The sequence below is a fragment of the Brassica oleracea genome, chromosome C2 (genome assembly GCF_000695525.1).
Source record: "Brassica oleracea var. oleracea cultivar TO1000 chromosome C2, BOL, whole genome shotgun sequence".
NCBI lineage: Eukaryota > Viridiplantae > Streptophyta > Magnoliopsida > Brassicales > Brassicaceae > Brassica > Brassica oleracea.
The window spans coordinates 40700015-40710796 of NC_027749.1; the positions used below are offsets into that span (position 1 = coordinate 40700015).

The window sequence follows — 10782 nt, forward strand, 5'->3', positions numbered from 1 at the left end:
TCTATTTTAATAAAGTATATACTATAATTAGAAAATTTATAAAACAGCATAGAGTTTTAATTTTATTTTGTTCTGTATTATGGATAAAATTTAATTATTATTAATTTATAATAAGATTACGTTACTATATATGAAACTATAATGCATTATTTTATTAAAAAAAATTAAAACTTTTGTAGAATTTTGTTAGATTTTTTTTTCAACAGATTCTGTTATGACTAATAATTAAATTCAAATCTAATGAAAATTGATTTACTTTTATATTTTATTGATTATTAAGATTTAATGTATATAACCAAATATGTCATATTAAGTAGTCAATTAAATGGTCATACAATGACTTGTTAACAGTAGATAAAATATAAGACTCTAAACTAATAGATTAGATAGACTAAATTATCAAATTTATAAAATAGCATAGAGTTTTATTTTCTTTTGTTTTATGATAAAATTTAATTAGTATTAATTTATAATAAGATTACAATACTAATTATGAAACTATAATGCAGTATTTTATAAAAAAAAAGAGTAAACCTTTTGGTAGGATTTTATTAGATTTTTTTTCAACAGATTTTGTTATAACTAAAAATAAAATTCAAATTTCTAATTAAAATTGATGTATTATTATATCTTTATTGGTTATTAAGATTTAATGTAAATAATAAAATATGTATATTAAGCAGTCAATTAAATTGTTCTACATTAACTTAACAATAGTAGATAAAATATAGGATTCTAAATTAATAGATTAGATTATTTGGTCCTTTAAGTTGAATAAAAAATGGCAAAACCAAAAAAATGTTTTTCTTTTCTCGGGGGAAAAAGGTTATAAAAGCAGAACCTAAATCAACTTATCACAAGTACAAACACACATCTTTCTATCTTCTCATTCTTCTTCTCCTCAGATCTCAAACTCTTACATTTCGTTTCACTTTTCAAACGACAAAAGACCAATAGCATGGGTCATGAATGGTACTCTTTTCTTTCTTACTCTTAATTTCAGATGGTTTCACCACTTAATTATTATTCGTACAAAACTACACCAAGTAAAACGTTTGTAGCTAGTACATATTATTCTGTTTTATATACTATGAACGTCTTGGAAAACATAGCTGTTTCAGATTCGCTAGTTAATACAACTATTTCCAATGTTCGACTAACTACAAAGTCCATAATTAAACAACATTTTTAGCGCATTGATCATGAATAGTTGATGTGAGTTCGGATACATGCAAAATATATTGCATTCTTATTTATGTGTGGTTAATAGAGAATTTACGAATATGTAGTATCGATGCATCCAAGAAGTTCAAATTTAGTGACGATGTCAAAAGTGGAGTGACTGAGATTGTTCTTGTTCGCCATGGAGAAACCACTTGGAATGCTGCCGGAAGAATCCAGGTATCTATACCAATTACCATAAAAAAGCGCAATATCACATGTACATAAACATAAATATATAGATATTTTACATAAAATTTGCCAAATGCAGGGACAAATGGAGTCAGATCTTAACGAAATTGGACAAAAGCAGGCTGTTGCAGTTAAGATCAGTTCATTTCAAGTCTTTATCCTTCGAAATATATTGTATTATATACATGATTTATTTATTTATTGACACATGCATGATCATTTCTCTTTTTGTTCAAATAATCATTAGATCGCTGATAGATTGGGGAAAGAAGAGAGATCCGTAGCTGTGTATTCATCAGACCTCAAGCGAGCCAAGGAAACTGCTCTGATGATAGCAGAAACATGTTTTTGTTCAGAGGTTGTAAAATAATAATGTTAGAAAATTCTATTCAAAAGTATTTCACATATTTGTTTTTAGAAAACACCAAAAAACATTTTTCAGTGTAAGGATTACAAAGTTTTATGAGTTGTGATTATATGGTATAATTAAAATATGGTTATACAGGTGATTGAAATACCTGACTTAAAGGAGAGGCATGTGGGTAGTCTTCAAGGACTGTACTGGAAAGAAGGAGCAGAGAAAGAACCTGAAGCTTACTCTGCTTTCTTTTCTTCTCAAAATCATCTCGAGATTCCTGTAAGCTTCATTCATTTTGCTTAACTATATCTTATACTTAATGTGTGGTCATGTTTCTCATGCATGTCTATTATACAAATCAATAGGGAGGAGGAGAGAGCTTTGACCAACTCTGTGAGAGATCCATGAATGCGCTTGAGCAAATTGCCAAGAAGCACAAAGGTACGTTCATCTATCTACACATTAAAATCCGATAAAAGATAACATAATTGATCATGTTGTGATGCTAAAATCAGAACTTAAATTGAAAATAACTATTGTTTATTGTATGTGCATGTGTGGAACTGAAGGAGAGAGAGTGATAGTGGTGACTCATGGAGGAGTGTTGAGGGCAATTTATTTGATGATCACGAAAGCTTCATCCGCCGGAAAACTCCTTAATGCTTCGGTGAATGTTGTTCACTACCGTGAGGAGAAATGGATCATTGATTCGTGGAGCGATGTTTCTCATCTCTCTTCCGTTGGATTTCTCCAACGTGGTTTTGATGGAGACTCCAAGCCCTAGAAAACTATCCTCTTCCCTATTGTTTCTGACAATCGAGAAAGGTCTTCTATCCATTTTATAATGTACTTCTTTGATGTTTTCTGATTGTTTTTTTTTCCTTTGCTAAGATGTATTTCCGATTATGAGATCGATGTCTTTCTATAAAAGTTTATTAATTATCTTGTACTTTCCAATAATCGATTGATAAAGATCTTTAAATTCCTCAACTTTTAGATAAATAGTCCTTACACACCTGGTTATAGTAGAGATCTCTACTTATTTCATAAACTAACTTTAACTATTATCACTTTTCCATGTCTCAACTTTATATCCCTTATATATTAAAAGAAGAGCATTGTAGTTAATGTTTTCACACCAAGTTGGACACATGTCAATTGGAGAGACACTCTCCCAAATATATTTCCTTATTCACCCTTTTTGAGCTGATTTCGTAAAGAGTTTTCGTAAAGAGTTTTCACGTGATCTTTTCACGTAACGTTGTTCTTGTAGATTTTTTATTCCTTCCGACTGAAGATGTAGAGATCATCGGTGTCGGCTTTCCGCAGAAGAAGAAGAGTAACAATGTTAAGAACCGAGATTCAATATGTTACAAGAAGAAGAAGTCCCAAGAAGAGATAAGAAAAGAGAAGTCGGGGAGAAACACTAACCCGAAAGTACAAACCTCTTCTATACTCTTTAATCTCTCAATATCCTAATCTTTCTCTCTGGATCGCTCAAGGAGTTCTCTGTTACTCGCAAGCACAGAACGAAGATAGAATGCCCTTTTTCAAAAATAAAAAATAACAGAACCAAGAAGATGATCACGATCTGATCTTGCGAAGGCAAGTAAAGCTAATGATGACGAACGTAAAGGCAGGAGCAAGATGCAAAAGATGAACCAACTACATGTATCTATAGCTTTTTCAGGTATCTTTTGCTATGCTTCAGAGTTCTAATGCTTCGGAGTTCTCACGTAACCAACTAATGCTTCGGAGTTCTCACGTAACGTTGTTCTTGAATGTGTCAAACCATGAGCATGGTTGAACTATAAATATGTTACAAGAAGAAGTCCCAAGAAGAGATAAGAAAAGAGAAGTCCGAGAGAAACACTAACTCGAAAGTACAAACCTCTTCTATACTCTCGAATCTCTCAATCTCCTAATCTTTCTATCTGAATCACTCAAGGAGTTCTTTGTTACTCGCAAGAACAGAACGGAGAAGATGATGACGTCTCTTTATCCTAACGTTGTTCTTGAACGTGACTTCTTCTTCTCACATAAAGTTGTTCTTCAATGTGTCAAACTATGAGCATGCTTGAACTATAAAGAGTACAGAAGAAGTTTGTACTTTCGGGGTAGTGATAAGATTTGAGAGTATAGAGAGTCCCAAGAAGAGATAAGAAAAGAGAAGATGATGACGTCCCAAGAAGAGATAAGGAGTTCTCTGTTACTCGCATGAACAGAACGAAGAAGATGATGACATCTCTTCTTTTTCTCTTATAAGGGATTTGTGACACTATAATGTATTCAACGTACCAAAGGATACAAAAAGTAGTAAACATTGGAATATTAGTAATTAATCAGGACTAGAAGAGTCTCTTTTTTTTTCTTGTGTTGTGCAGTTTCTTGTATGACTAATGGCTATGAGAGTCACGTAGAAACAAAAAAAGAAGAAGTTATATTCATACGTGACTGTTAGTAGTTCTGAGTTGGAACTTCTGATTTTAGGTTTACCGAACCGAACCGGTCGGTTCTGAGTTAGAAAGTCTATTGAAATCAACGAAGATAACCAATTCGTATAATTAATGCTGGCCAAGGCAAAAAATATATGATAATCAACGAAGATAACTAGTTTATGGCAATATAATTAAATCGTATTGTGCTGGCCAAGGCAAAAATATATGATAATCAATTCATTTTTAACGGGGAAACTAAGTTACAAGCCTTAGGGTTTTATTCTTATATAAGACACACGTCCCCAACCATTCTTACTCATCTCGATCACGCAAAACCTAACTACTCTTCCCTCATTCTTCTATAATGAGGATTTACATTTATTCTATTTACATTTATATTTTTGTTTTGGCTTTCAACATCTTGCTTAAGAACTATTATGATAAGTTTAATAATTATGCATCTTAATAAAAATGAGCTTTTTAGTTATAAGAGAGTTCTTCTATTGATTAAATATGCTTTTACCATTCTTGGGGAAAGGTACACACATACATTTTTGAAGTTTTCCTCCATTGTTTTCCTCTTTTTCCCGACAGGGAACGATTATAAAAAAGGTAATGTTGTACATCCAGCCCATTAAACTTAATCTTGGGCTTCCTTCCCTTTTAAACATAATTAAATTAGGCTACATGTATTATAAGATTGAGCCTCTTTCCCTTTGTTTTTTTATTATATTATATTTTTAGGCCTTCAAAAATCTCAAAGTTTTTTTATACAATAAAACAAAATTAATTTAACAAAAAAACTACATAATAGTAAAATAAAAACGAGAAAATACTTTACGTCATTTTGTATCATATCCATGTCCCCTAGACATTATTTGTGAAGTGGTTTTACATAAGTCATTTCCATAATACTTTTACCAAAAAAATGTGACATGACATACTAAAATTAATGACATGGCTTATGATTAAAAATGACATGGACAACTACATTTAATGTTAATTTCAATTTTTGGTAACTTTTGATAATATGGTAATAACACATAAATCATCATTAAAATAAATCTATTCAAATATGTCATTAAATAATATGACAAGGGAAATATAAAAGATTTTAAAATTTCGAAATAGTATTTAAATATATTTTTATAATCATTAAAATTTTATTATTAAAAAATATTTCAAAATGTTATACAATTTTTTTTTAAAAAAAAATTAAATTTTTAATCGTAATATCATTTGTTTATTTTTGATATCTACAAATTTTAGGAATTAATTTTAATTTTTAATTTTGATAATTATAAAAAAATATATCAATTTTACTGTTTTAAAGTAATTTAATTTATCTTAACCAAAATAAATAAATGAAAATCTATGTAAATTATAGTTTTAAATATAACTTGAATATAATTTAAAATAAATCAAATTATTTATTTTGATTCTATGTTTAACTAAATTAGTATTTAATATTTTTATTAAAATATTATTTTAAAATAATAAAATCTAAAATATTAACAAATTTTTATTTTTAAATATAATTCAAAATTTTATCACTGCACATGGTGCAGGAAAACACATAGTTTAATACGTTTGCGACACGTTCTAATAAATAAAGGACAAAAATTGCAAATACATACTCTATTTTTGATTTCAAACATTAAATCACCGAGTAAATTCACCCCGCGCAGGGCACAGATTATCACCTAGTAGTAGACTTATTTTACAAGCAAAGCGACAACTTGATCCATAAAAATGACATTTAATGACTGCTAGACTTTGACCAGCGCACCGTGTGAATGTTATTTTAGTTTGTAACATAATATTTATTAGGTAATGACTCGTGCTTTGCGCGGAATGTGAATATTAGTTTCGTTATTTTTTAATAAGGAGACATTAATCTGTTTAATCTAGATATCGGTTCAGGTTGTTTTTGGTTTTTAATCTCCTAAAATATAACTATCATTTTCAATAAATATTTATTTGGTTTGTTCGGTTAAAATGTTTGATGTTTTTGTTTTTTTTTCCTGTGATAATAAAAAATTACTATTATTTGTTTGTTTTCATGTTATAAATCTTAGATAGTCGTGATGTCGAACCAATGGTTTCATATTACAGTTTCTAAATGGATAATAGTTAAAAAAAGAAAAGAAAATTTTTAAGACAAATCATTTTACTACAATTTGGCCGATAGTGAAAGAAGCATTAAGAAAAAGAATATTTTAACTTCCAAAAAATTAGATATTTCAGTTGTGGTAAATACTTAGTTATAAGGTACTCACGTCAATGTGCACATGTATGTGTATGTAAAAGTATATAAAGATGATTGATAAATATATAAAGATATTGTTAATTAATATTAAATGACATTTTTTTCAAAATAATACATGAAAAATAAAATTCTTAAAATGAAATTATTTAAAAACAAAAATATTGTAAAATTTATATAAACTATAATATATAACTTATATATAATTCTTTAAATATATGTATATATATATATATATATATATATGCATATAACAAATCAAATTGGATATTCGTTCCTATCAATATTGATATTTGTGATTTGTTTTTTTACGGATATTGCATTTTAGTATTTGATTTGCTTCGTAGAGTAACAAATATCCAGATTTTTCGGTTCGAATCAAAACGAATAACGAATCAAATCAAAATTTATGAATAATTTATCCAGCTCTATTCGTAAGCAGTAAAAATAACATAAAGAAGAACCAAGCATGTGAGTTTTATATTAAAAAAACGTAAAGTACATAGTGTGAACATATTTATGTAGAGTTTGACTGAGAAGCTCTATACATGTAACATGTGTCCATTTTAGTGTGAACGCATTTATTACAATGCTTTTAAACATGACATGTGTCCAACTTAGTGTAAACGCATTTATTACAATGCTTTTCCTTTAATATACAAGGGATAATTGTTTTCTATTAGTATATATTGTATATGTTTGACTTTGTTCTTAAGTAATATATATATTGTATTGTTGTTTGATATATAGATAAGTGATATAGATCTTGTTGTTTGATTTATACATTTTGACCATGTTTTTTAAATATTTATAAGTTATGTCGGTTGCTTATTTGGTTTTGGATATTGACGTAATAAAATAAATATATTAAATAGCTTGTATATTAGATAAATAATTTTTTAATTACAATTATATGAAACTTATTTAATCTATTAAGATTTTTATGATTTATATAAATTATTTTATTTTTATTACTTTATATATATTTTTTAATTTTTGTAATAAATCTTATTTAAAAAAAGGAATACTGTAATATAATTATTTTACATAAACTGATGTTCCATTTTAATATTAAAACAAAATATATTATTTTTTTGTTGAAGATTTGTATATATAATGACAATATTGTATAAATCAATAGGTTAAAAATCAATAGTTTTATATAATATATAACTTATACATTATATAAAAATTATTGATTTTTATAACAGCAAATAAAACATCCATACGTGGGCGCAAATAAAACTCTATATCTATTCTACTCAAATCGGTTAATAAATATTTTTTTACATAAACAGTTAAACATGGGCATTCAAGTACACGTTCGGATACTTATTATTTTTTTGGGTATTTTTTTTGGATTTCAAAATTAAACTTTGTTCGAGTATTATAAATTTCCGGACGAGATCCAAGTCGATTTTTTTTTTCTGGTAGGTTCGTTAGAACGTAAAAATATATAAATAATCTATATCATCGTTTAAAATATCACTAAACAATTTATAAAAACATAAAAACTAATTCCGTGCGGTACCACGCGGGTCAATCTCTAGTTACATGTAACTATGTAAGGTAGAACAATCAAATACACCGGACGTCTATTTATCAAAACATCATTAAAATGTGTATGTCTACTTTTTGTAATTCAATTCGAGAAAAGGAATAGCAAAGCTCTTGATGGAGCCTCTGCTACTCTCCCTCCGGCCACTAATTCGACTGAATCTCACGTGGAAGAAACAAATGAAAATGTCTCTGTGACCGTTGAAGCCTCAACCACTCCAGAAACGATGCAAGTCAACTTAGCGGAAGCCTCTGAGGATCCTCAGAGTGCAGCTCCTTTTGATACCGTGAAGGCCCCTGCTGCGGCTGCTCCGGTTATCACCTCTGACAAACAACCTTCACCGGCGGATCTCTGGTCAGGATTCTATAAGGGCCCAGCCAAGCCGATGCAGAAAAAAGGCGAAGCTTTCGAGCTCCCTTCCGGTGAATCCTGCGTTAGGATTCCAAACTCTGTAATAGAGAAAAACAAAAAAAGCATGGGAGTGCTTTATTATTGGCCAGTTCTACTCCGACCCGCCCTCACAAGGAACGATTCACAATATCGTAAACGGAATCTGGAGCAAATACTACAGAGATATCAGCGTTTCAAAAATGGAGGGTTTTTCTTTTCTGTTCAGGATTCCAAACGCTGCTACTCGAAGGAGGGTTATAAATCAAAGATTATGGCAGATTGAGGGCCAAACAATGTTTGTGGCTGACTGGGAACCAGGCGTTACTCCAGAGAAACCTGAGCTCACAACAGCTCCTATCTGGCTTGAACTCAGGGATGTACCGCTGCAGTTCTTCAACGAGGAAGCTTTGGAGCTCATTGCAGGCCAAGTGGGGCTCCCACGCTGCTTGCACCCCTCAACAGCAAACAAGTCAAATTTGGAGGTTGCAAAAGTTCTTACTCTGATCGACCCTCGTAAGCCGCTACCTGAAGCAGTCAACGCTCAGTTCGACTCTGGAGAAATCAGACGGATTAGGGTTTCCAGTCCGTGGATGCCTCCGGTATGTGATCATTGCAAGGGTATTGGGCACGGGATCAAGCACTGCCGCTCAGCTCCCATACTCTGTAAATCCTGCAACTCCAGATTACACACTGAAAAGGATTGTTTAAAACATCCATCTAAACAAAAAGAAAAAGAAAAAGCACACTCGCCTTCAAGGAGAGCGAGAGCCAAAAGTAGAGATGGTCAAAAGCCACGTTTGGAATACAAAGTTAAAGCTTCTACCTCCCTAGTGATTACTTATGCTAATTCTTCTCTAGGAAAGCAGAGTACTACGGAAGAAGGCGAAACTAGCGGTAAGGCAAACCATGATCTTCAAGGCCCTCAAGGAGTCATCACTATTCCACATCAGACTCAAAATTCTGGAGACTCATCGAGTGTTGAGCCTGACTCTTCGGATATTGATTCTTCTGAGGCTGAAATGATGCATATCACTGAAGCAGAGGAGACTGGTTTCACTGAGGTCACAAATAGAAGAAAGAAGAAGAAGAAGAACAGGGGGAAGGCCCCCAACTCCTCTTAATTTTTATGTGTACAAACCTTTTTTGCTGGAATGTCAGGGGATTCAATATAGCGAGTCACCGACGCGGATTAAAAAAATGGAATCGGAAAAATAATAATCTTTTTGGCGGAATCATAGAGACTCATGTCAAGCAGCCGAAGATCAGTAAATTTGTCTCTGCTCTTCTGCCTGCTGGTACTATGATGATTATTTGTCTCTGCTCTTCTGCCTGCTGGTACTATGATGATAATTATGATTACTCGGAATTAGGTAAGATATGGTTAGTTTGGCACCCTAGTGTCAAAGTTTCTGTGATCCGGAAATCCCTTCAGATGATAACAAGTGAGGTTCTCCTGCCAAATTCATCTAGTTGGATGTTGATATCTATTGTTTATGCTTCGAATTTTGTGGATCAGAGGAAGGTTCTGTGGCAGGAAATTCAACAGATAGCCTCGGATTATTCAACCTCTGGATTGCCTTGGATTGTTTTAGGCGATTTTAATCAGGTCATGGACCCAAGTGAAAACTCCAACGCCAAGTCTCTTAATATTGATAAGAAGACCAGGGATCTCAGAGACTGTCTCTACAACTCTGCTCTCGCTGATCTAAATTATCGTGGGAGCCTCTATACATGGTGGAATAAAAGCAGAACAAAGCCTATAGCAAAAAAGCTCGACAGGATTCTGGTAAATGATCAATGGAACTGCTTATTCCCCTCCTCTTTTGCTGTCTTTGGGGAACATGATTTCTCGGATCATTCATCATGCGGAGTTGTCCTCCAGCATGTCTCACCGAAAAAGAGGAGTTCTTTCAAGTTCTATAACTACATTCTGCAAAATGAGAACTTCCTTCCTCTAGTCTGTCTCAACTGGTACTCTACTAATGTCATCGGCTCGGCTATGTTCAGAATTGTGAGAAAGCTAAAAATTCTCAAGAAAGCAATAAGTGTTATAAATCCATGATATGGATATGTGGATTGCCATTAACCATCAGGGAGGTTTACATCTGACCCGACTATCCGGTCCGTCTACACCCGTCTCCGGTTTGTCTCATCCGTCCAAGACTAGTCAAGATGAAGACTCATTCAACCGGAGCATTTATGAGCTTTGACCAAGTCTAGATATTTGTGGTCAATATGTAATAAATGTGTAGATACTCTCCTTTGTTGTAAACCCTTGGAACCTCCACTATATATTGATAGTGAGAGCTAATGAGAAAGACACAACTTTCACAACAACACTTCTCTCATATTTCTAACA

The 10782-nt window shown here is 31.8% G+C and overlaps 1 protein-coding gene across 1 annotated transcript; it reads left to right on the forward strand.

Moving 5' to 3' along the window:
• The first annotated feature begins 869 nt into the window (after positions 1-869).
• On the forward strand, positions 870-2589 carry LOC106326418 (metal-independent phosphoserine phosphatase-like). The gene is made up of 7 exons (XM_013764405.1): positions 870-972; positions 1290-1401; positions 1493-1543; positions 1661-1771; positions 1919-2050; positions 2137-2212; positions 2341-2589. The coding sequence occupies exons 1-7, from the start codon at positions 959-961 to the stop codon at positions 2553-2555; spliced, it is 711 nt and encodes a 236-aa protein (XP_013619859.1). The 5' UTR covers positions 870-958; the 3' UTR covers positions 2556-2589.
• The last annotated feature ends 8193 nt before the right edge of the window (positions 2590-10782 follow it).